The following is a 27487-nucleotide window of genomic DNA, read 5'->3' as shown; positions in this document are numbered from 1 at the left end:
CCTGCCGTGTAATTGAGCGGGGGGCTGAGGGGCTCTTTAAGGACTGAAAGGGTCTGAGGATCCCTCATTGCCCATTACACCTGGCAGGGGGTCTCCTGCGCCTGTGGACTCCACCTTGAGGCCCACACCGTACCCAACACTTCAATCCAAGAATGACATCTTTCAGTAGTGGGAACCGAGGGGAGATGCACACAAAACAGTTGCTGTCCCCTCCAGACTGAAGGGTGATAATAGTATGGAGCATATTGTATCACTTATCTGTGTGGCTGTCGTGTCATTGTGCATTTTTGCTTGATGTTAGTGTGCATTAAAGCTTTTCCACCCTTATGGTCACATATTGACAAATGTTTTCAATCCACAAGCAATGTGAGCCTGAGGAAAACAGAACTCAACCATTCCAGGTTTATCCAAAAAACAAAAAGGTAATAATGAATGACACATTATTCTTCTCCCTCGTTCCTGCTCTCTATGCCTGGAGACCTTACACAGAGTAGAGAAATATGTATATGTATGCAACATGTATGGCCAATTGGTTTTTCTTCCATCTGACTTGTGCCATTTGAGCTCAGAAATGGCCTCATCACTTCTGCTCCAGTGGCTATCAGCAAGCCACCATGGTGACTTTTGCCTGTGCCAAACCCATACACTGCTACCGCTTCATCTACATATTGTAAATATGATATGGTGTCCTCGCTCCCCGAAGTCTTCACGGGGCAGTGCCTGCATAGCCCCAAACTAAAGTTAAACAGGCAGGCATTAATAAATAGGCTGTCTGCCAAAGACATGAACACTTAATCACTGACACATTTAAATTGACAGGGGCTGATGTGTGTCGCCAAAGTGTCTGCATGTAAACTGATGATAAAGGCTCATCATTTTCTGTAATGAATTAAGAAAAGTGCTGAGGAAGAAAATACACAATTCACTTGATTTTATTTTTGAAACAAAGAATCCTTAGATTTAATATTTGCAGTCAGTTAATGACCTACTGATGCCAAGAATGAGAAATCCAGTAGATCAAATACTAAGAAATACATACAATGAAAATTCTTATCCACATGGAAATTTCTTTACACCCAATTCAAACTATTTTCCTGTCTTTATGTTACATTTCGTACGTTTTTCTTCCTCCACTCTTCACCACCTAATAAACTTCACGGTTTTACAGTAAGATTCTGGTGTGCTTGCTACTGATGCTAATATAATGCAGAGTAGACAATAAGGCAAAAAGGCAGGCAATGGAGACACAAAGTCTAAACCTACTACTGCTTAAGACACAGTGGAGAGAAGAAAGGTGGTTCACAGGACTGCAGTGGTTACTTCTTGGTGCTGGAGAAACCCTGTAGACGATGGTGTTCCCTTAACCTGTGGAGGAGAACAAGAAGGTAAAAGAATAAGATGTCAGTTTCCAGTGTAGGTATAAGGGTCATGCATGTGGACCACATTAAATAGTCACATTAAATATACAAGTTTTGAAGGTTTTATACAGCTGTTGGTTATTACTCTTAAGGTTAAAGGGATACTTACCTGACCGCATTTATCCTGATGAATCCAGAGGCATCACATGGTTCGTAGTCTCCCTGCACATCCATGCTAGAGTGAGCCAAGAAAGAGGCAGATCAATTTTGAGACTGGAGGAAAACATAGCTCAGGAGAAAAAGTTACAGGATATTCTGGTTACAAAATGATTGAAATGTTTGGTATCACTGCAGTAAACATAAGAGACATGGAGCCTCATCAACTACTGGGATAACTGGATCATTGATAATCTGCTCTTTTGAAATAATGTTCCAATCGATTTCCCCTTGAATGCTCCTCTTTAGCATTGTTTGTCCTGAATAAAAGGAGAAGCAATATTGGAGAATGAAAACACGCTCCTGTTCACAAGCGCACAAAAGACGCACATAACCCATTTTAAAACAATCCCATCATATCAACTCTGAGCTGAATGTGGAGACGATGTTGTAATCTGATGTTTCTTCCAGTTCATCCACTTCGTCTAAAAAGGACGTAAATCTATAACTTGTGCCACTGCGTGTTCTATGTTGCTCAGGCTGCTTGTTGTAAAGTCTCTTGTTAGTGTGTGTGAGTGTTTCACAAAGAGTGTCCGTGTGCTGTGTAATTACAGCAGTTTCTACCTGCAGTGCTTAATACACTCCCTCACTGAGTCCTCTCCTCCCTACGACACCCCCAACTCCCAGTGTACAGCTTGCACTCTTTCTTCAAAAGCACTTAGCAAAAGAGGAAATTGCCAACAAATGATAGGATAAACACTATAAAAAGAAAGACAGACAACTAAATCATCAACTCTCAATACAAGGCTCCCTACTCGGCACCTGAACACCATTATGAGTGACTGGCTACAAAGAATATGGGCACTCTTTGTGTGTGCGCGTGCGTGCGTGTGTGTGTGTGTGCGCACGCGTGTGTGCATGCGTGCTCGCAAGCATGTGATATTTTGTGGATTCCCTTAAGAAACCCTGCAGTCTAATTGAGAGTAGAGCCAGCGGACAGCGAGGAGGGTGACATTTCTGTCTCAGACGGGTGCGGTGGCAGGCTGTATTACCACTGTGTTAATGACGCCGTTTACTGTTGCCCATGGAGGGCCAACAGGATGTCAGCGGGGGTTTCATGCCTAATCTGGTCTGTGTATGTGCATATGTGTGTGACGGTCGCGAGTCGTCATGTAGCGGCAAATGTGTGTGTGTGAGACTGCTGCTTACAGGTGTATCGCTGTCAGGTACAGTACATGTACATATGCATATAACGGCACTGTTTTAGCACTGCATCCTGACTGATACATTAGCAAGGCTGAGATTATCTGCCAATTTTGGTGAATCATAGATATATTTATATTGTCAGACATGAACAAAAAATTGCAGAGCACCAAACGGCAGCATTAAAACGCCTGATGTTTTTGTACATTTATTTTTGTCTCATCAAACTCGGACGGCCAAATCGTACATTTTCCATCCATTAATTCCAGTTAAATATATATAGTATAATAGTTTCTGATTCATTTGTGGGGGGGGTTTCCAAGTAGGAGAGGTCATGGCTGAGTGCTGTGTATGCATGTAGAGCTGAAACAATAAGCCAATCATCAGAAAATTTATCTGCAACTATTTATTCTTTTTATTAATTTTTCAAGCAAAAATGTCAAGCAAAAAAAATGGTTGTTTCCAGCTTCTTAAATCTGAGGATTTGATACTTTTGTTTGTTATAGTATATATGATAGTAAACTGACTATCTTTTGGGTTTGGATTGTTGGGAGGTTAAAATATTTAAAAAAAATTAAAAGGGCATAATAGAGAAAAATATCAATTAATTGAGACAATAAATGGCAGATTAAATAAAAAAAAAAATCACTGCAGCCGTAATGTAATGTTATGTGGATTAATTTAGAACAGTGATGAGCGTATAGGAAAGATGAGTATTCTCCATTAGCATGGTATAAAGTTATGTGTTATTGTGCATGGCTGCATTAGAGACTGATTTCTGATTGCTTATAATAGTGAAGTTTGTAACATACTCCCTTATGAAGAACCACTGTGGCCATCTGTCAGTTGCCTCGAGGTCTTTGTGATGTTGCAACACAACACCTCTGTCACACACACACACACACGTTGTCAAAGCTAAGGCATGTGTCTCTACAAGGATCAGGTGTTGGACTGAGAACACAAGCCTTCATTAGTGAGAGTTTCTTAGCAACTGACTGGTTCAAAGATTGATGAGTCGTAATTTATCTTGAAGAGTGACTCAGCAGTTGGTTATTAATTGTTTTGCTGAAAACAGAATACAAAGGAACAAGCTAATACAATATGGGTTAATAGGGGCTGAATGAATACACAGTCTGAGTAAAGTATAATCTCTCTCGATCACACTGGACAAAATATAAACTTGGGTATTGATTTATTTTTCTCCCAGGCGATTTTGCTTGCCAAACCACTCCAAGGAATTGAATGTCTGACTGTGTGAGACATGTTTCTTTGACTCCATCTCCCTGACCTGCTTAACTAGCATGACACCCATGTCCTTTTTCCGTTAAAAGCCCAGAAATCACCTCTCTCCTCTGGCTGAAAACGCCATTAGATCTCTGACTCTAGGGTACAACAGGAGCGTGTGTGACCGAAGTGGAGATGGAGAGGCATATGGAGGGGTTTTACTTTGGTCAGTGGTGAGCCTGCCCAGAGGGCATCAGGGGTCGGCCTCCTGAACAAACCCACTGTTACCACAGCTCAGAGGCCAGGGGGGTGCAGTAGGAGGGGCTGGGTTCGGGGGCCTGCCCTCCAGGAACTGAGCTTGACACTTCTCTTATGTCTTTGTGAGGCAGGGTCGGTTTAGTATGTTGATGTGTGGGGGGGGATCATAAGAGAACTTGGGCAAGCTGACCTAACAACAGGCTGGCTACTGAACATGTGGAATAGCTGCACTGTGCCCAGAGCAGCCAAACAGCTGTCATGTCAGAACAAGAACACACTTTCATTCACTGACACATGGTTACTTCTGTTTTAAAAGCACAAATACACAATGCCTTTAATTCTGTCCTAGCTTACCTGACCAACTCCTCATTGTAAAGGGACTTTGGTGACTCTCGTCCAAGGATGTAGACCTGACCCTTGAAGACAGATAGCTGTACTTTGCCCTCCACGTTCTCCTGGGACTTGGCGATGCACTGTCGCACAAAATCACACTCCGGACTGTACCAGAAGCCTGAGTAGAGCAAGAAAACAGCAGCATGTTAACAAAAAGGCATGGTTGTACAGGTTTATTAAACAAAACCCTCTTTAAATGCTCTGATTATGTTGCCCAGTGTCACCTATAGGAGAAATAAAAAGTTCCACTAGTTTTGTTGATATTTATATATATTTACATTTATTGTTATACATGTTATATGGAATGGAAAACAATATATAGGACGGACAAGTGAAGAAAGAGGCTCCTTCTGTGAAAATCCTCCATTAGCAGCAGGGTCCCTCTTTCATGAGCTAAAACTCTCTCTGTGCTTTGGTCTCATTTCTGTTCCAGGTGAAGTTCATACACCCCTTTCTTTTGTCCCATTTCGCTGACCTGGGCTCGTCAGCCTCTGAGACAGATGGGCGAGAGATGTGTCTGTATATGTTCAGAGGTCGGGCACGCCCCACTCAGCAGGGGTCCTCCTCTCATCAGCAGCTGACCTCCACCTCATCGTCTGGCCATGTTCAAAGAGACAATCCTTCCTTGCTTTCATTGCCTCTGAATTGGCACAAGGTGTCTGACATGACAATTGCACACAGGCCCCAGTTTAGTGTGGAGTCAACTAGATTTTATACGATGTCAGTTCTGTCTGTGTCACTGTGTGTGTGTCTGTATGGTGGTTATTTAATGAGATTTCTAAAATTATTTTCATCATCAATCATTTGGTCAATTTAGTTTAACAAATAATGAAAAATACCTTTCATCTGAAAGTGTTGTTTTTAATATGCTTAACAACAGTTAAAACTTTCCAATGATATGAAACCGGGAAAAGCAAGCAAATATCTGCTTTTACTTGATAAATGACAAACCATTAGATTAGTTCTCAAAACTGACTTTGCAGAATTTTCTTTTATTCAACTAAGCAATTAATTGACCACAAACACAGATGTAGCTGTTGTTTATTTTCCAATTGTCAAACACTTGCTGCACCAGTACTGCACTACCTTTAATTTCTCTATATTCTCTCATGAAAATTTGTTTGGGTAAAGTGTGACGTTATTAATGCAAAACAGATGCAAGACAGGTGGATTGTTAACATAAGCCCCACTGCGAGCCTTCTGCTATCTGCAGAGTTATTAATGATTTAAACCTTCAATGAGTTTAATCTCTGCCCTGCTTCTGAAGGTAGCACCTTTATGCGTGTGGGTTTGCTTCCCGTCTCTGGAGGGTATAACTGAAGTGGCCTAGTAGTCGTCTCTAATGGCACTGATCCTATTATGTGGATGAAGGTGCAGGGGACTGGAGACTGAGCAGAGGGGATGATTAAGACACCTGAGCCAGGAAAAGCTCACACACGTATGCAAACACACTGAACAAACAGAGACGTAGGTACGCATTTTAGGCGTTCACTTCTGTCTGTTGAGCCTTCAGTTTTTATGATCTGATTTGTCAGCATGTAAAAATATAATATTGTGTAATGCCAAATCATGGTACTTGTAACCTGTCCTGAAATCAATATATGGCATGCCTAGCTGTAAAATATCATGATTAAGCAATATGTCTGGAAAGAAAAGAGAAAGACAATACATCTAACAGAATAAGTGAAGTATAATTTAAGATTATGTATTTTAGAGACTTACCATTGTAGACGAGTTCTGAGAACTTGATACTCAGTCCCTGTTTGATCCGACGGACCTCTTTGTCCATGGTAAAGGTCTCTATGTCTAAATGGGCATTCAACAGAATTGTGCCTCCGGGGGTTTCATATATCCCTGACAAACAAAGGAAAAAAGAACGCAAAAATGAAATGAATGAATATTTGCAAAAAAAACACAACACAGTTGTTCAGTTTTTGAACAGGAATGAAGACATCAGTTAGGAGATGTATGCATCTTTACCAGCCTGTTTAATGTTGTCCATCTCAAATATTTAACATAATATCTTGTCATTATCATGATTTTATAAAGTATACCACCTTTTAGAGACCCAAAATGAAAGAAATTGTGGAAAAAATACTGACATAGTACACATAATTTCCTCCAATGCACCCCTTAATTTGATCACAACCATGATCAGAGGCCATTCATAGGAGCATAAACTACAAGCCCTGTTCATCTGAACTAACTACAAGCAAACAGCTCTATTAGCCATCAGTTGTCTAACAGACAGGTCTTCACAGTGCTCACAAAACATGGATGATCCTGTCCTGGGTAAATGACAGGGTAGGAGGCCCCTGCCAGCCTGGAGCCTGGACCAAGGCTCTGCCTACCCTGCAATTTACCCCCTCTGGACAAGGAGGGAGGGGTGAGCGGAGAAAAGATGAGGTAAATGACAGGAGGAATGAAGCTGTCACTCAAATGTCAGCTAAAACAAAAGGAGGGCAGGGAAAACGCTAGATGACAGATCTGACAACAGAAATAGGAGCTTTATCAATGACATCCATTTTCGTGAGAGCAGAGATTTTGAAAAACTGAGTGCCGTTTCCCCATCCAATACACGGTTCCTCACATCATCTGTCAATTTGAATGATATTCACTCTTCTTTTGATTCAAGCTATGCTGCCAAGCTCCCATAACCAACACTTCACTGCAACACCAGGCTGCCAAATTTCACAGAGGTGTTCCCTTGATTCCAAAACTCTTTCCTGAGATTTAACAGATGAATGCTATTTAATCTCTTACAATCTGCTGAGCATTGGAGCTCAAATCTGTACGACCACAAATACTCTAGCACCAGTGCTGATCTGAAAATGGAGAAGCACTTACTTTGTGCTGGCAGCCAAAAACAGAGCTTAGCAATGCTGCTAATTGTCTAAAGCCTCAAAAGGTTTCCACCTGATCCAGAACGGCTTGTGGCCTTTTGGTGATCCAGGGCCACAGAGGGCACGTAGGGACATTTCCACTGGCTCTATCAGATTATTGAGTTAAAACTGCCCTCCAACACAACTTGGCTTAAGTGTTCAAAAAGAGAGCTAGCTAACAGAAAGGTGCAAACAATGAAACGCTATCTAGGTAAGCTCCAACTGTGGCAGTTTTGTTAAGCTTAAAGAGACAACACCCCCAGTGGTTTTTGAGGTTTTAATCTTTTATATGGTTACTGCAGGTATGCTAACTATGCTGCAGGCCTGAAGGGGTTCAGGTCAGGAGTTAATTCTTCCTGAGCTGATCCCCTCTGACCCTTTGGGCAAACGGTTAGCCCAGCATAAACAGGCAACACATGTAAATAAAAGCAGATAAATGAGACTGACAGAAAAATCACATTTTAACGTGAAATAGTTTGCCATTTAGTGTTTGGACATTTCGGTATAAATCATATCAATAAATGAAAATTTATTTAAAAAATAAACAAGCAAATACATTTCAAATATTTTTTGACAAAAAAATTTACGTGCCACTGCCTTGGAGTTTGAAAGCAGCAAGGATTGGACATGAGGCAGACTGTTCATCAAAACATCCAGCCATTTCCGACTGCTTTTCATAGGTGCACCTCAGCTAACGGCGTCACCGGTGCACAGGTCAGAGGGTTGACAGCACTGTGACAGGTGGGAAATGTTAGTCTGGCACACAGGCTGTTCAATGTTTTGTGGCACAGTGACAACATTCTTGACAAACCATTTCAATCCCTTCCGCTTCCCTGACCCCACACAAATAAATGTGACCCAACACAAATAGGTATGACATGTCCCCATTCAATCCCTCCCATCATCTATTGTGCTAACGCGACTTTCATTCCAGAGGAGACCAACATGTACACTTGATGGTAGTTATTCAACCACTTGGACACCTTGTGCTCAACCTCTTCCTATTGCTTCAGTAGAGGGAAAAGCTTTGATCTTTTGTTCAGCCGAGGGGAGAGAAAAGTGGGCTTCCCATTTTCCAATTTCTACCTGCCAAGTTGCGCCACAGCCACAGTGTGTTGGCCAGTCAATTTGCCAATCATAGCACATAGCGTTGTGGGGGGAAAAGGAGTGTGTATCTGTGTGTGTGTCAAAAAAGGAAAGAACAGCTCAATGGCCTTGTATATTAGCTGCAGTAACACATGTAGAGACCTAACAAAGGAGCTTTTTTATTTGCCTGTTGATACCAAAGACAAAAAGACAAATACATCCGTGTGCAACTGCATGGGTCGACTGTGTATTTGTGTGTATCCAGTGAAGCATGTGCGCCGTTTTCTTATTCACAGTGTGCTTTCGTTCTCTATTTGTGTGCATGTATAAGTGATTGCAAGTAACTTCAGTGTCTATGATTCCAGGTGAACCAGAGTAAAACATTTCCTTTGAGGAGAGTGTGCCACTCAGCCCACTTTTATGGAAGTGGAATAGCAAGTGTGTCACTTAAAGCACTCATGTAAAATAACTGCAAATTGCATGAAAGCCCTGGATATTGAAAGGAAAGCTTCTGAATGAATGTAAAATTAAGTGCAAATATGTCCATCTCTCTGCATTTACAGTGTATATCACCGTTTGTGTACGTGAGGAAGCCTGTCAGACTAATTTGGCATAAATAGAAAAATGTCATAACTAGACAGATAAAAATAAATATAATTTTTAATTCCTTACCTCGGGACTTCATTCCAATGAAACGGTTCTCTACGATGTCAATTCGGCCCACACCATGCTTTCCACTAAGAGAAAAACCAGCGAGAGTAGACACGCTCATACATTAATTTCACTTTTAAATAAATTAGCCCACGTAAGGAGCCTTCTACATTAAGTGAATTAACTGCCTGCTAGTCAAAAACATGATCATTTAATAAACAATACAATATTAAAAATTTCAATTAATGAGCAAAAAACATACGACACAACAGCCCTAGAAAACTGCTAGGAAAGAACTCACAGATTTCTCCTCAGATTTGTCAGCATTATAAATAGCTGTTGCATCTTCTACTAGCAGTCCAATTCATTCATCATTTCCTCAAGTATGATATTTTGAAAAGCTACAAACTAGTTTGTGATGCATAAAATTAAGCAGCACTAACTTGAAACAGACAAGAGTTCAATGACCGTGTCTAAAGTTGATGACAATTTCACAAAAAATAAATAAATAAAAAGAAAATTGAAAGGAAATCTACACCTGCAACATAAAGCTTAGAGTTTAAAAGTGGTAGAGGAAACAGATTTTTCTTTGGTATCAGCCAGCCCAACTTCAGTGCTTTTCATTTATTTCAGACAGTTGGAAAGCAGAGGGGCAGACAGAGTGGAGGAGACACAGGAGGGAAACCTCTGGTGGGATTCGATCCCAGGCCAGCAGCGACAGGCACACATCATTCAAGAGGTGGTGAACTTAACCACTGCTCTAACTCTGGGGACACTTACAATTCTGTTAGAGATGCTTCCTTACACTGGACATCTTACAAATCCTACATGGAAAGTAAAACTGCTTTTCAATAAATGTTTAACAGACATTAGGATAAGCCATCTAATGCTTACCCAATATCATTGAGGTATAAGAAGATATCCAGTGGTGAGTCCTTGGATGCGCCTTCCTTCATGTTTGACACCTTGAAAGGCACTCCTAATGGGGTAAAAAAAAAATTTGGATTACAAACATTTACAAACATACAGAAACTATTACTTGCAAAAGAGTAAGTCATTGCGATGCATTAATAAAGTCAAAATTATCTTTTTGATGTGGGGGGGAAAATATATTGCAGTAGTATACCACAGTTACCCATGCTATTTGTAGTATTTGAATTCATCTATTAAAGCAGTGGACTTTCCTACTAGAAATATACACATGAAGTATTGAATACAACACAGAAAAAAAGCAGCCAATTTGCTGGTTAAGAGCTGATTGAAGGATAGTTGAAAACACAACAGGCTTATTCTTGTGTTATGAGAATTCGAAACTTGCAAAGTGTATCCCGGTTGTAGGAAAGGTGCCAGTTCACCTCCTGGGCACTGCCAAAGGTGGCTAACAACAATACTAGTAGATAAAAGTATCTCTTCTTAATTCATAATAGAGGGTTTTCTCATTGCACTTTTATCTCTTTGTAATATCATTTACAGAGACCCAACAACTCCCACCATGAGCAAGCAGAAACCTTGAGCAGAACCTAGATTCAGGCAGAGCGGCCAACTGCCTCCACCGGTTGGGATCAGTTCCTCCAACAAAGTTTGTTTCTAGTTTTGATTTACTTTGTTTTTGCCATAGCAATTATACCAATCTTTCTAATGCCACATATATACAGCCTTTTAACACAAAGATATATTGCCATTCACTGCCAGTCATTTTTTGAATGTTTATAGGACTCAAACTACACTTGTGTGAATTCTTATGGTAGAAAATGTGCCTAAATGCAAATCTAGCGATACAAAGGTCTGACATTACCTGTCAGACTGGTCTTTGCTCTTCGAGAATGCAAGTGAGATTAGAGAATCAATCAACACATAGCCAACAAAGAGCAATGAGTAAAAAGTTTCACCTTTACACAACCTAGTTAATCAACAGTTTGGGGAAAAGGCTTTTCAAAAACTAATGGAAAAATTTGTTTCAACTGACAAAATCGTCAAAATAAACAGCAAAGAGTTGATCAAATCTGCTGACAAGCGCTCATTATCTCAGTCACTGAAATCAATAGTAGTCAGCTAAAAGTGAAAACCACTACAAAAGGAGCTGGTGAGAGGGGCTAATAAATTCAAAGGCCCTGCTCATATGAAAGCTGTGAAATCGTGGGCAGGCCTTTACCTAATTAAATTACTCACGCAGCTTTGTTACCCATACTCTCTTTAGTGCTGAGATTTTTTGTGCCACTAAGTGTTTGTGTGTTCATGCGCATGTGCAGGAGACAAAACCACTTGCAGATTCATCACCTATCTTCCCATTACTGTGTCTCTAGCACAGTTTTTCTTAAAAAAACAACAAATAAAGACACCCACGTTCACCCAACACACTTCCTCTCCAAAGCCACTTAAACCAAGTACACATCAATCATTGTCATGGACCTGCTTATTGAAGGCCTTCTATGAGCAACACGGGCCAAAGGTGGGGGTGCAAACTAAAATGAAACATAGGTGCGTGTCCACAGTCTATGGTTGAGAAGGGACTATAACCATTTAAGAACTACACATGGAGATGAAATGAGAAAACCAATCTGCCGATATTCACTCTCCGTGCGTCCAGCCCTATACATCCTTTAGCGTGCTTGCAGTTGTCAGTCAAATAGCCTTAAGGACAAGAGCGGCACTTCTTGTCGCATTTCAGACAGCGTTTACAAAGCCCTGATAGGAATGACACGTGAAGGACTTGACAAATTTTTTTAGACAAGGGCTTTGTTGATGGCCCATTCTCATATCGCGGGAATCGTGGTAGCTCCCATGGAGGAAGAAAAAAGTAGCTCCCGGTGCAGGAGAGGGCAGTATGGATGATGCATTACTAAAACCGCACCCCCTCCCAGATACCTAATAATTAGATTAAAAGTTCAAATAAATTAAGTGTCTGAACGTGGGAGTGTAGGGGCTGGCCTTTCGTCCCTGTGCTCTCTCTTTCCTCGCTCTCTCCATCATGCGGGTTCTATCATTCACTGAAGGGTCTTTTTCTCCCCGTGATCCTTTTCTTGAGTTTTTCGCAGCCTAACAGTGCAGACAATGGGAGCGCAGACACAGTTGTAGGAAAAATTACTGCTTTACATTTTTCCCTCTCTGTCTCTTTTTCCTCTCCACTTCTTTGGTATGAAAGGAGGGAGGGATGACATTTTTTTCTTAAAAAAAAAAAAAAGAAAAAAAAGGGAGAGGGACGGGGAATGGAGTGTTTGACGGGGGAAAAGGTTCCTGTCGTTAAATATTCTTTTTTAATCAGTGAGAAAACTTTGGTGAGAAAGGCAGGGATGAAAAGGTGGGAGGGGGAATGAAATGAAACATTCTTGTGCTGATCTTGTGCTCAGAGGGAGGAGTAGGCTCGGGCCTTTGTGTGGACAACTAAAACAGCTTTTGTCACAGGGTGCTCAATAAAAGGCACAGGGAATATGTGTGAAAACAGAGCGCGGGCCTGCTAAGAACCCGCGAAACCAGACTAGAAGTTACTACTGCATCACTGTTTTACAAAAGCATATCTCCAGTGCAGATACACACTAACCACTGAATTACATTTTAAAGCAATTTTATAGCTTATAGCTTCAGCGATCACAAATTTTCCCACAAAATCTTCTGCCAACCTTCTGAACTTCCCTTTAATTACTATTATAGCTCAAATCTGCCCATTAAGCCCATGTGATCAGAGAAACTAGTGTCTCTCAGCCGATAGGTGTTGGTGCTCTTGAGCCTCCACTAGTGATCAGGATGAAGGGACATCTGTGCCATTTGCCCCAGGCTTGGATGTTTCTTTGCGCAAACATGTGACACTTTCCACTATTCAGCCGGGCCCTCAAGGCAATATATCTAACGAGCGTTTCTATGGCCCCTCAGGGCTTGGTGTATTAGCTGGACTTAATACTTCCGGCCCGTGTGTGCGCCCCCGGGCCAAACATGGCAGCTTTGGACCACGTAATGCTGTGAGGGGTTAAGGATAAGTCTGGGTGGTCAGGAGTGGTGATAAAGAATTGATGGTAACAACCATCAATGTTAAGGAACATGAAGAGAAGTGGACTGGTTGAGGAGGGACACTATCCTTTACTGGTGCATTACAGAAGTTCAGAACATTAAATAAAAATCATGCAAACCAACTGAATCTTCTTTTTTTCCATTGTGTGTAGATGATGATAAAAACTATTTCATCAAATTAGTTTTGATGGATGATTTCAGAAACCAGTCCTGGGTAACTCCTGCCATTTTTCAAATAGAAGTACAAATTTCTGCCCTACAATCTGACATAATTCAAGCTCAAATGCAAAAAAACCCCAGGTTCAATTCAATAGGCAAATCCATTTCACAAGATGACAGGTAAGACCAATCATAAACCAGATGTTTCAATTCAGTTTGTAATAAAAGTGAAAAATGTATTGACATTAAATCTTTTTATATATCATGTACACATGTAAGGGAAAGGAAAAAAATATGATAAAATTGAATTCAATCAAATGAATAATATTATCCATTTGAATAAGGAGCTAATTTCTGAGCTTCAATAACATATTTGACATTTTTGGCAAATTACATGTTCTTCCCATCTACATCAGGGATCACTGTAGGTTTTAAAAGTTGCAAAGGTTGAAAACAAAAGTAGACTGACGGAGGAATCAACAGGTGAAAAATGTTGCAAGCACAAACCGTTTTTGAACTCTATCTCCAGCACATCGGGGACGTTGGGAGAATCTTGCGGGTTTTTGGTCATCAGGTACAGGTCAGCTGGAGCATGGCTCTGAAAAAAAAAACCCACACACACATTCACTCTCTCCATTTCACACACTTTATTCCCTTTGATGAATAACCAGGACCTTCTGGGACCTCATCAAAGAACAGTACTGCGGATGGGGGAGACTGTTGTGTGAGGTGACAACGGACAACTCGAGACACGACGGGGAGATGAAAAGAGAGGGTGATGCGTGAAAAAGGAGAAACCTGAAAACACCACCAAGAGTTGAGTGAAGTCAAAAAACAAAACAAAAATCAATGTTCCATTTTTCTCCTCTATTTGGTTTCATTTTCCGTGCATGGCCCTTCACCACAGGGGAAGGTGGAGAAAAGTGGGGTGCAGCAAGGAGGAGAGGGGGAAAGGGCAAAAGAAAGAAATAACTCATACCCAAGGATAGTGGACAATTGACAAGTCAAAACACACCTGATACGTTGACTGAACCTATTTGAGCAATGCTACATCCTCAATAATATTCTGCCTCTCTGTAAAAAATCTGCTGTTCTTCCCTACCTGTCTTCACCTCCTCTAATCTGCCAGTTTTCCAGTTAAGATTTTCCAAATGAGGTGTCCCTTTCATTTCATTTCCAAATGAAGAATTTTGCTTAATGGGCATCACACAGCAAAGCCTTAAAAGTCCACACACTAAATCCAGTAAAGTTGTCCAGGGTGACAGACGTTTGTCGTTTTTCCAGTTGGTGGAAGCTGGGAGCGATTTCAGTAAGTCATGGTTGGGACCTAAAAGAGCGTGGCGGTCTGACGTGTCTGCCCAGCGATGTGGCCCTCCAACAATTACACAGCATTAGGACAAAACGATGGCCAATGTCTCCTGAGCTGAAGCAAATTGCAGGGGGACTATGCAAAATAACTACTGGGTGCATTTAAATGGAAAGCTTTACCAGACACTAAATCATCATACAATAACTAATCGGCATCTGCTCGTTGCCTGTCAGTGAGGAGAAAACGAGCAGCGCAATCACTTTCCTTCCTTTTAACTAAACACCAAAATTGACTGGGAAGGCGCCGGTCTTCCTCTCCTTTATTTTCTGCCTCAGCGCCTTGAAAGATGCCAAATGAGAGCAAACAGGAGAGGGGCGAAATAACTACCCTAAAAAGCCTTTTGATGCACACTCTTTGAGGGGGGAAAGATGGACTGAATTTTAAATACAGGAGAATGAGAAAGTCTACGAATCCTGAGGTGTTATATGCTGGTTGTAAACGAATAGTTGTCTTTTTCAACCTTCAAATAAAAACACAGCAAAGCAACCTGTATTGTTTATATAATACCTTTATGGTTTAGACGCAGAATGCATTATGATTGTTATGCATCCAGATTTAGTCTTTCTGCCATAACAGATTGAAGTACATTTGTTTTAATTCTAGCTGTGGTGAAGAAAATATTTAGATTTCCAGTTTAAAAAAAAAGTGCCCCAGTTTCAAATTATAATTGAGTTCCCTGGAGTATCTTTGCCTAAAAAACAACAAAAGTATTAAGTGAGGAACTGCACTATAGCTTAGAGAAAAACCTCATAACACACATTACCACCTAATCAATTAAAAACATTCCAAAACATGTAGATTCTATCAAGTAATGTTTGAAAACTCATACATGGTCCAACAATGAAAGCTCAAACTTATAGGGGATTGGATACAAAGAGGAAAAATAAGGGGAATAGGCTTGTTTCCAGTGAGCGAGAGATCAATGCATTTCAATTCAAACCCCCTGCAGGTGGACCTGTCCCAAAGCCATGGTCCTGAAAGAGAGGAAAAAGGTAGAGACAGAGAAGGCGGGGGGCAATGGGTATTGGTGGGAAATGGGGCATGAAGCGCACCATCATGTAGCACAGAGCAACTCCTTTGGCAGTCTTTGCTTCTGCCATATTGTTGTGCTAAACGTGGCCCATACAGCAAAGGAGAAGGCTGACGCATGAACTTAAAGCAAGTAAATTTCTATCTTTCCACATATTAGTTGCCTCATTGGTTTTCAATCGAAGCCAGCAGAGCCAAAAGAGGCAGAGGTGGCAGGAGGGAGAGGGGGAGGATGGCAAAAGAGAGTTGAGAGGGAGATGGACGAGAAGAGGATGGTAAAAAAACAAAAAAACATCTTTCGCGCAGTGGGTTGGAAATGACGCTTAAATCACCACGTTTCAAGTCTGCCCTTCTCTTTAAAATGCAAAAATAAAAAGATAAAACAATATGCACGCCAAGATATTTAACACCAAGGATATTTTGGTTAATGTTAGGGCCTCAGCCGAATTTAGTGAGGACAACAGGCACTTCTACGTGGAGGCAAAGCTACATTGATGCCCGGATGGACACAGGGAGCGCTCGCTAAGTATTACAGGTCAGAACAATCAGACCTGGGGGCAGCGAAGGCACATGACAAATGCTGACCTCTTTGCTTCAAAGCACACATTCAGATGCATACATACACCTACAAGCCCACTTCCTTTCCCTACAGGCAGTCCCCTGTCCATCCATCTTTCCAGCCAGCCAAGCGACCAGCAGAAAACAAGTTTTCATTTCCTCTAGGTGAGCAGGGGCTTGGCGTTACGCTCCTTTACTCCTGGTCAACACGAGCAGTGGCCCATCAGCTCCATGATCAAAGAGCGGAGCGGGCCCGGGGAAGCTCACTGACAGAGGCTATAATTAAGACCGAGGTGATGTTTTAATGACTCAGGACGAGTGTCAGGCTGCCTCAGGCTGGGCCCTGACTGCTCATGTGTGGAGGGACAGAGACAGAGGGAGGAGATAGAGGGCTCCTCATCCTGTTTCCTCACTAACAATTGCCATCACAAATCACATTTCCTGGAAATTCAAATTGGGCAACATTTATAGATAAAATATCCAGATGGAAATATTTTTATGGCTAATTCTGTGAATACCTGACCAATCAAAATCCTGTAAATTTAATATTGCCACAAAGCAGTCCAGCTCCCTGTTTTGTAACATTGCCTACAATGGTCAAAAACAAGCAGAGATATTGAAAGGTGAGCATTTAGAATCGCCAATATCTTTCATCAAAAAATGGAGAGTTGACAGTATACATCGTCATATCACCCAACCCTAATGCCAACAAAACCAGAATCTAATGTGGGAGCATGATTTGTTCAACTTAACAGCTTCTAGCTCAACACAGTCGACATGCTAATAGTATTAAATGTGACTAAACATGATAACAGATAGCCGGAGTTGCCCTGGGCACACGTCTTCACATAGGTTAACGCTGCAGGAAGGAGGTAAAGTAAATAAAAAGAGTCATTGTGCTACAGGCAAGATGGTTTAGGGTTATCAGGAAGGATATAGTGTTAATCATAGAGTAACCTGAACCCTGCTGACTCTTATCTACAGGAGAACATATGAGCGACCATTTGGACATTTCTTAATCTGACTGTGTTGAGCAGAGTGGGGCCTTTGTACTACAGGTGGGGGGCATTGGGAGGTTTGAATTGCTGAGGTCCACCCTGAGCCTTGAGGGCTGTAACTGGAGTAGAGAGAGGGCCTGAGATATTTACAACAAGACAACCTGCTAGGTCAGAATCTGTCATGTTGGTTTCTGCATTTTGGTGAAAAATTAACTTTGTAAGTTTAATACGTATGTATATTTATTTCCTGCTCAAATACCATTTAAAATATTCATTTTAAACTAGGAATTACACTTGCCAGAGGGGCCCCAAGGTTTTGGCTACTATAAATTAATTAAACTATCACAGCTTGTTCGAAGTTCAAAATATAATTTTGTGCCCTGGGTAATGTATTCAAATCCTTTTACCACTCTGGTCCCCTGCACCATAAATATTTCATTGTATTTAATGCCATTAATCGATTCAATATTGAAGGTAATGGTCCAACACAAAACCCCTGAATGAAATCAGTTACACAATACGGTCACCATGCATCGCTATGCTATTGAGCCGGTTTGTCTGATTCTTTTCAAAACATTTCTCCATAGGCCGACCAGTAAAGAGGCAGCGGAGGGGTGGGAAAGGGACAGAGAAAGAAAGTGAGAGAGATAGAAGTCTGTGAGTTACAGTGGCCCTGCCCCTGCATCTCCACTCCTGCAGCGCGGGACCCCTCGCCTCCCTGTGACACCCCGTCCATTGGGGACTCATCTGTCTGGCGCGCTGTCTTTGTACTTTACTGTTACTGGTGACATTTTGGTGTCACGGTGTCACGATGAAATGGCTCCCCTCCCACGTCGCAGCCCGCGGCGGCGCAACCAGTGGAACAATGAGGTCCCGAGGAGTTGGGGCTGGAACTCAGGAGGCCCCAGCTGGGCACAACGCCCTAACCCTTCCCCCCTCCCCGGCTCCCATGAAATCGGGAATTAGTCGAAGCGTTGCTGACGACAAGTCAGTGTCTGTGTGTCCCAGGCTCTTCCCAGGGCCTGGCGAGGACCCGGGGTGAGGAGAGACAGAGACACAGACACAGCGACCAAGGGATGGGAGCTTTGGGGGTCACTGGGGGCAACCTGTATGTACTGCCTTGACCTCCGACCACAGCAGAGATCAAACTCAGTCTCACCCATGGCACTGTGGGAGAGTGAGTCGTGTTTGTCTCTGCTGTGACTGGCATGGGTCAGCAGAAGGGACAGAAGCCTTATTGCCATGTTAGTTTTACAGTTGCTCCAAGCGGATGATCCATTCTGTATTAAAAGTAATTTTTTGTCTGTCTGCTGGAAACAGCATGCTTGAGAGGGAGAAAAAGGACATTATTTATTGTACTCAACAGTAAACTCCCAATCTATTTCTGCGAAGGTGGACAACTGTTCCGTGTATGTCTGTCTCTGATTGTCATATTCCTTGAGCACTAGTTTACATCATGAATTAGTAGTACAAAACATTAAGAACAGGTACTAATCTGAAGATGACATCAACTGTCCAGATGCTTCTCTCAAGACATGGCATCTAAAATTTCACGTGTACATTTCCTTTTCACCTGTACAAATTGTACAAATCTGTAGAGTTCAGATTTTAGAGGTTCATGAATAAGTAGTGATTAAGATTTTAAATAAACTACTTTGATTGAAGTCAGTATTGAACCTACAATTGTGCAAAAGAAGTGTTGTTTAAGGCAAAACAACTTTCTTAGTATTTAACCAGCACTTATTCATAACAGCGTCCCGTGTATATGCAAAGAAATCTCTTTAATAATAGTAAGTAGTATATCACACCCTTTTTAGGACTGTTATATTTTTTACTGTAAACATCAGTCCAAAAGGTTGATGGGGTCAAAAGGAGGACAAAGAATTTGTAGACATGCTGTTGGGAATTGGTCTTACCTTAGGATTCTCCAGGATGCCAGACTCATAGCTGTAAAGGAAGACAATTTAGGAATTTATAAATACAAAAACAACATTGAAACAGGAACTAAAGATGGTGTATCACACCAGTCCTACCCACCTTATATGCATGAGGTTGGCGTCCATGCTCCAGGGTGCCCGAGGAGTGACAGGCACAGGGATGCCATGTTTCTATAGTTAGGCAAAGAAAGCTCTTGTTTTACTTGCTGTTTACCTGTAAGCTAACTGCACCTGAATGTTAGAGTAGAGACTTGAAAGCAGAGCTGTACTTGTCTGTTAAGAAAAGTTGTGAACACAAGGACCCAAGCAAACTATCTCCAGTGGCTGGTTTTTGGCATGCTGTGTAACCAAAATACACCTGTTTCCTCATACAGCTTTAAGAGTACACAGTGAAAATAACTAAAACACTAAACAAAGAAAGATCCTTTTTTTGGTATTTTCAAAGGAAAAGTCAACAATTTAGTGTTTTAAGATTGCTGGATTTCACAAGTACTCCACAAGCCAGCAAGAGAGAGGTGTCGACAGAAACATCATGACCGCCCTCTAGTGGGAAAAACTGGTCAAAACCATATAAAGGGACCATGAGAACAAATGGCCAATAATACGTGTGTGGTCTCAATAATATGAAGCTAAGAATGGTTAAATGTAAAATTAAAATTACAGGTAGAAATTAAGGATGTAATAATAAATAATATAACATTCTTCACCAATCTAATCATCTAAATTCAATACACATGGCCTGGGATTTCATTTTTGGTTCAGAAACTGCTGAGTTTTGTCATCATTACATATGGACAATTAGGTGTTACAGCAGCTCAAGATACAGATAATTAAAAACAGCAAAGAAAAGAAAAATTGGGAGAGCTCTACAATGAAATTTAAGCTACACACAGATACAAAATAAATACAGGAGAGAATTCAGTTAGTAGAATCTACACAATGAATCGAAATGAGAAATCTCTATCCATTACAATACCTGAGGCAGTTATTTTTGGATGTTTCTGTTATAATGTATTCACTACTGTTTTACTTTTTTTGTTATACTAAATCACATTATTTTAATGCCACCATGAACTTAAATGTTCATCAATTACATGCCTTACCATTATTTCTGGACTGTTTGTCAAACAAATAAGACATTACTTTGTGCCCTGGTAACATCTGATGGGAATGTTTGGACATTATAAAGACCAAACCTTACCTCTGCATATTCCATCAGGTCCTTTCTCCCCCGGAAGCGGTTGTAGAACTCAGGGATCCTCCATGGTGCGATGATCTGCAAAGCACAAAACAGAGTGTGAGAGTGTCGGCCCTGCAGCTGCATCATCATCATCATCATTTCAACAGATGCTGTGCAAAACGGTACAAGTCATAACTTCCACACCTTAACGTCAGGGTAGAGGGCGTAGCATGTGAGCTCAAAACGTATCTGGTCGTTGCCCTGAAAAACATAAAACACAATGGTTCAGCTCTATATATCACATGATGTCAATGTTCATCTGTATTTAGCAACTGGAAGTGTGTACAGTAGGGCTGCAGCTAACGCCATGAATCACATCCTGCTTTGGTTGTCGTTCCTATATTTTCCTGAACGGTGCTCAGTCCGTTTCTTCATCATCATAAATATAGCTGCATGATGTGGTATCTGTCCCCATCTATAGGCAAATATGGACACTGCAGTTCAACTGATGACTGTCAATTTAATACGTTTGAAGTAGAAATAAAACCAGGAAAGAAATCTGTAAAGGTATTGAATAACAAACTGTATATCATGCCGATAACAAAATAGATATAGGATTCCTTCTGAAATTAATCACAATGGATTCTACTACTTTCAATGAAATTATACATATAATTTTACTTACAATGTGATAACCTAGCGCGCGCACACACGACATTTCTCTAACTAACGCAGCTGCAGCTTATCCATAGTTTCACATTTTGACCAAAGACATGATGTCAGTGTGATTTCAGATCAGTGTAATTAATTTAGCAATGACGTTGTCATTTTGTAATAACTACAACTTAGATCACTGCTCTACATAGGAGAGCACTCAGTCATTGTGCAGTTTCCAGTAATATTAATTATTTATTTTATTTTGCAGGTGTTTTAAGATAAAAGTGGAAACGCAGAGTGCAATGCTGTTTCACAGGTAATTAAGAGGCAAAACACGCCAGATTATCCCAGTAACACAAGAACGCAGAAGAGTTGATTTGGCAAAAAAAAAAACTTCTCATGACAGCCAATGTCTCATGAGAAGACATCTATCCACAGGATTTACTGAAATGACAATGTGACATGGAATCCAGGCTAATATTCAACATTTTTTCATTCACTGCTCATTCATACTACATTTGGCAGGCCTCCAAACCACCAAAACATATTTGCATTTTCCTTTGAACTGCAGTGATTCATTTCATTTAGCTGATGACTCAGAACTGTGTGAGGAAATGTGCAGGCAATTAAGATGGTAACATCTGTTTCAGAATCACAGGAAACATGGATTTTCTTTCAATAAATAGATGACTGAAAATGATGACTCTGGGTAGGATAGATGGAAGTTATTATTCAACCCATGGCCTACATCCTCATCTCCAGACTATGGACAGTAACCTTGTTATGTAGTTTGTGTTTAGAAAAGAGTGGCTGGGATTGGCTTGTGGATCAGGCACATCAAATGTAACCACAATGTCTACACTTTAACTTTAGTGTCAGATCATCTACCCAACTTACTCTTTTCTGTTGCAGCTCAAAAATGCAAGAAAATTTAAATAATCTTTAGATTAAATAAAATTTTGTCATATTAGCAGATTCCTGGACATTCTCCTTCCTCAGAGTGCAGCCTCTTGTCTTGCGTATGGTTTACCTTTCCTGTGGCACCATGGGAGACAAAATTAGCACCTTCCCTGAGTGCAATCTCGACCTGACGGCGAGCAATGCAAGGACGTGCTACTGAAGTGCCCAGCAGGTATCGGTCCTCATAGATGGCGTTGGCCTGAACTGCGGGCCAGATGAAGTCCTCCACAAACTCTGCACGCAGGTCTTCAATGAAAACCTACACAGGAACACAGAGCAGGGTTGTGTGTTAAGTCTTTGATTCTATTCATCTCAGAAATATTAAAGTTAGGGTAGGCAGCATTGGAGAAACTAGAGACCGCTAGATTCTGAAAGGATACAACCGATAAAAATCCCAGCCCCTCACTTCAGGCTAGGTCTGGACGATATGGGCAAAAATGTTATCACGATAAAAAAGTTTCATATCTTTTGATATCGATAATTATCACGAAGTATCAAATCGTTAATTCTTTTGAGTTTAAGGTCTGATTTTTAGTGAAAGTTGAAGAAACCTGATGGTTATTGTGGTTTTATTGTCCAGCCCTACTTCAGGCCTCCCTCCAAAACCACTCACATTACAATGCTTATTACAATCCTGCAAAAGCAACAAATGTTTGTCAGTGCATTTGATGTAGTGATTGTTGAAATTCTCTTCTGACATTCTGACAGCAAATATAACAATAAATGCTCCTGAAATAAACTGCCCACACCAGCTTTAATTAATTATATGATATCTTTCCCTTTTAAGAAAGGAAAAAAAACGATAATTGTCTGCCACAAAAGCTGTTGTGCGCTCTCAAGAATCAGAATAAAGCAGCTACTGATGTCCATTCATTACAGCGTGCCATCACATTGTACATGAAAAGCATGGAAACTTGCTTTTGGACAGATGTGCTTTATTATTGTCAAGGCCATAGAGAACATTTAAAAGAGCTTCTTTACTTGTGTATCCAGGTGTTTGGGGGAAAGCTCTGACATTTGATTTATTTATGTCAGCTGGCAAAAGGCACTACATTCATACTGTTGGGAAAATATGGATAAAAAGTGAATTTGGTATCTTACTGCAAAAAGATTGCTCTTCAGCTTGTTGAATGTCAGGGTTTCCCTATCAGCACATGAATGCTAAATATTCAAACCAGTACGGGGCATGCTAGGGGTTAAGGTGCCGACCATGATCATCAATATTCCTGGGTTGGACCTTTCAACATTATATTGAAAGGTCAAGGCCTTTGTTTATTGTTTCCCACTTCTCTCTCCCTCATTCCCCTTTCATATCTCTACCGCCTGTTGTCTGATGAGGGCTTAAAATGCCAACAAAAAAAAACAAAAAGTACATAGTGTTATGTGAAACCATCTGCTGCCTGATAAGAAATCAATCTGAAATCTTTGGGCATTTTTGGAAATATGTTGGGTAGTAAATAACAGTTCTTAAGGCAGCATCGTATTTCATTTTGTCTCTTACCTTCTTTGCTCCGAGGCTTTCTGCCTTTTTCCGGGCAGCTTCAAAATCTTCATCTTGCCCAATGTTGGCCTAGAAAAACACACATTGAATTGCACATTTAACTGACGCAAATATAAACATTTTTCTTAATATTTGCAACTGAAGCTACATCAATTGTTAAGCTGTGGAAAAGACAAGCCCCCAGTGAGTAAACATGCAGGCTCGTGACTGTGCAAGTTTTAATTCTGACAATCCATTAACTTGTAATTCAGATCACATCCGCTGAGGAGATGTAATAACCTCCTCACAGCAGAAACCAAGAGGCTGTCTGAGCTCCTGAGTGTAATACTAAGCAAGGGAAATTTTCCTACAGAGACACAATAGTGATCTAGTGAACAAAACTGACAAATCTGCAGAATAAACACTTAAGCATGATTTTGATATTTCATTTTAATTGCTGTGCTTTTCTGAGTGCACACGAACAGAACAGTACAGCTTCAATGCTTCTTAGCATGTCTGTGGAGCTCTGTTGGAGGGATGAACACCATTCATCCACAACATATTCTTTATTGATATATACAAACAACCTTTATTTTATCAGGTAATCTCACTGAGATCAAGATCTCTTTTGCAAGAGCGACCTGAGTACAGCAGACAGAAAGAAAAACAAACACAGCCAGACATAATAAAAGGACTTAACATCAGAGACAGTCACAGACATCACTAAATAGATTTGAAGATAAATGTTTATTATACACGTTGATGTTATGTAGATAGTGGTGGACAGCAAAATCTTCTGTAAAGGCGACTGTAAAGGCTGTGGCATTTTATTCACGTCAATTTCAAACTCACCAACTTTTCAGTGAGCCCTGGTGCACAGAAACAGCTGCATTTGACATGTTTCTCCACTTTATTTGTCCAATGTCAGTATATAACAAGGCATTATGACATTGCAATGGAACTATGTGAATTCAACTTTATTGTGAAATACACTTATATTTGACGGCATTGTCGGCAACATAGCCACTTGAAAGCATTTGTCGCAGCTTAGTCATCTATAAATGTCTGCAGTTTGTCCCCGATTTTTTATCTTTAAACAGAAGTTCTCATAATACTGGTTGGTGAAAGTAGATTATACATGATTGATGTTATTAACATTATTAACATCGGTAATGTTGATAGATGTTATTAACATCTAACAACATTAACAAGTTTCTTTTTAAACCAACAATGGCCTTAACACGCCATCGTACCTGCATACCATATGCATTATTTAATTAACTTAACATACAGATATTAACGCGCTAAATTAAAAACCACTGCCACAACAAACACCACAAGCAGTTATTTCTGTGGTATTTCTGCCAGACTGTTTGTTGGCACAATATTCTTTGGCCAGTTGACCCAAGTGCATAGATTTACAGTTTCATCAAAGACCATCAATTATGCATTGGATCAGCGCCTGCTGTTCTTCTTCTGCTACCCTGGAGCCAAAGCCAAAAAGATTTGGAAAGGTGCACCTTGTGTGCCACAACATTGAATACAGACAATCACCCATCCTCGCCCCACGCCCAATCACAACACCACAGAATGAAAAGTTAGTCAACAGCAAAATCTGCCTGCTGTGCAGTTTGAAACTGCCACAGGGCAAAAAGTAAATCCAGCTAGATTTACGCTTGCATTATGAAGCGAGATCCTGTGGTTGGGGCTTAACCGCTACTGCAGCCAACTCATATATATGCTAAGTTGCATAAACTGTCACTGGAATATTGTAAAACTTTAGATATACGTGACATCCAAAAGCAGCTGGTTAGAAACATGAACCAAGACAACGGACACACACACAGGTGCCTAAATCCTCACCAAGTACGTGATCACATCGTAGCCCTGTTCCTTCAGCCAAACCAGAATACAGGATGTGTCCAGCCCACCACTGTAGGCCAGAACCACTGTACCTTTACACATGATGAGTGCCGTTCAGTCTAGCAGGTAGAGAAGCTGTGAAGCAGCAGCACAGAAGAGACAATTAGATTAATCAGTAGCCTAGCTGGCAAGGAAATGTGAATATATAAACTGGGGAGTTAAAATAAGTCAAGTGGCTTAATCGAGTTTCTTAAAAAGGTTAACATTTAATGCATGAACTTCAATGCTGAAGGTTGACAGGAAACAAGCAATTTCATGAAGTCACCTTGGGCTTTGGGTATTTATTTGTCACCATTTTTTGACATTTTAGGTCAAAATGCTTTACAGTGAAGTAGCACATAGTGTCCGGTGGAAAAATGGACTACCCATATTAAAATGTTACTGATAGATTTTAATAACTTTTTCCAGCCTAAAAAAACCCCTCAGCTACATCACTTGACAGTATAATTTTGTCATCAAACGTTCCTAAAATTCATTATGGCAGATAGCCCCAGTTGACAGAATAAGATTAGTTCTTGTTGGGAATAAAAATGAAAACTACCCAGCAGTTTCCACACATCCTGAACAGACCTCTTCATTGAGGTGTGTAGCTAGTGTTGGACCTGTGACAAGCACGCTAGGAGCAGTTCAAGTGAAAATTGGGGAAAGAAATGTCGCAACAGAGAGGGAGATAACGTTACAAAATTATTTAATTAGTTGGTGTGGAGTTTACACGTGTTTAAACAGCGATTTCAGATGGGGGAAAAACGTTTAAGTCAACTATGCATCCATACCCTCAACGCGAGCTTTATTTAAAAACATTATGGGGACACTCTCTGACCATCCTAGGCCCAGTTTATGTTGCAACACGTTGCCTGGCACGTGGCGACGAGGTTTCCATTTATTAGCTAAACATATGCGCATGATCTTTTTCTGAGATAGCTTATATTATTAGCTACATTTTTGGGAGGGGGATATGCTATTGACGTATTTTGCCACAGCAACTGTCACCCACGCCTGTTGAAAAATCAAATCACGGAGGTCGCTTTGGCTGACCGATAAAACCTTACACTGAAACATACAACCACTAAGGTGGAGAGTACTTACTACACAGCGAGGTGAATGAACGTTGTTGCCGTTGGTCTGTCGGTGAGGAGCACAGGAGGGAGAGAAGCAGCTGCGTGTCCTCTTCACCGGCTGTTTGCGCTGCTGAACTAACTGGTCCAACTACTACTTACATTGCGTCATCCCTTCACGCGCACACCCTGGTGATGGGGCAGTTTATTCATACAGGAGTATCTACAAAAAGGGTAATGATGAAAGATTCTCTTGAGTTGCATCATGGATATGGTATAATGCTATGGAAGATTTAACTGCTTTAATATTTGTAACCCACAGAAGACAATCCACAAATGTGTACTATGATTTACAAATATTTCACTAATCACAAATGCGTGTTTTTACATTTGTGTTGTGTAAAATCATATCCACAAAAATACAGAGTGATGTGTACACACAACAGTTTTTACACATTTACGGATTACTTCCTGTCAATTTGTGGGTCACGTTACATTTGTAAGTGGCTTTTTACACAACACGTTGCCTGGCACGTGGCGACAAGGTTTCCATTTATTAGCTAAACATATGAGCATGATCTTTTTCTGAGATAGCTAACATTAGCTACATTTTTGGGAGGGGGATATGCTATTGACGTATTTTGCCACAGCAACTGTCACCCACGCCTGTTGAAAAATCAAATCACGGAGGTCGCTTTGGCTGACCGATAAAACCTTACACTGAAACATACAACCACTAAGGTGGAGAGTACTTACTACACAGCGAGGTTTGTGAGGTGAATGAACGTTGTTGCCGTTGGTCTGTCGGTGAGGAGCACAGGAGGGAGAGAAGCAGCTGCGTGTCCTCTTCACCGGCTGTTTGCGCTGCTGAACTAACTGGTCCAACTACTACTTACATTGCGTCATCCCTTCACGCGCACACCCTGGTGATGGGGCAGTTTATTCATACAGGAGTATCTACAAAAAGGG

General features: G+C 40.9%; 1 protein-coding gene across 2 annotated transcripts; it reads right to left on the bottom strand.

Annotated features, from left to right (window-relative positions):
- Positions 1 to 916: 916 nt before the first annotated feature.
- ass1 (argininosuccinate synthase 1) lies at positions 917 to 27487 on the bottom strand. Of its 2 annotated transcripts, XM_046067496.1 has the most exons (16): positions 27275 to 27487; positions 26550 to 26741; positions 25404 to 25538; positions 23562 to 23630; positions 22131 to 22319; positions 20648 to 20704; positions 20465 to 20539; positions 19364 to 19434; positions 19243 to 19273; positions 13880 to 13970; positions 10106 to 10190; positions 9233 to 9297; positions 6315 to 6446; positions 4554 to 4710; positions 1528 to 1593; positions 917 to 1365 (listed from the first exon to the last, which is right to left on the bottom strand). In XM_046067496.1, the coding sequence occupies exons 3-16, from the start codon at positions 25503 to 25505 to the stop codon at positions 1317 to 1319; spliced, it is 1239 nt and encodes a 412-aa protein (XP_045923452.1). In that variant the 5' UTR covers positions 25506 to 25538; positions 26550 to 26741; positions 27275 to 27487; the 3' UTR covers positions 917 to 1316. The 2 variants fall into 2 exon arrangements, with proteins under 2 accessions (XP_045923452.1, XP_045923451.1); XM_046067495.1 differs by lacking the exon at positions 26550 to 26741.

This window comes from Micropterus dolomieu, linkage group LG13 (assembly GCF_021292245.1).
Source record: "Micropterus dolomieu isolate WLL.071019.BEF.003 ecotype Adirondacks linkage group LG13, ASM2129224v1, whole genome shotgun sequence".
Classification (NCBI taxonomy): domain Eukaryota; kingdom Metazoa; phylum Chordata; class Actinopteri; order Centrarchiformes; family Centrarchidae; genus Micropterus; species Micropterus dolomieu.
The sequence above is the reverse complement of the archived record's forward strand: the minus strand, read 5'-3'. Positions and strand labels throughout refer to the sequence as shown.

Bases quoted from the DNA above. Each gene is read 5' to 3' on its own strand.
- ass1 (XM_046067496.1), bottom strand. From the start codon at position 25,505: ATGTGTAAAGGTACAGTGGTTCTGGCCTACAGTGGTGGGCTGGACACA. The intron at 10,191-13,879 runs GTTTGTGCTTGC...TTACCCCATTAG, and splicing joins GGAGATAGAGTTCAAAAACG to GAGTGCCTTTCAAGGTGTCA. The intron at 9,298-10,105 runs GTAAGCATTAGA...TTTTTCTCTTAG, and splicing joins TTATACCTCAATGATATTGG to TGGAAAGCATGGTGTGGGCC.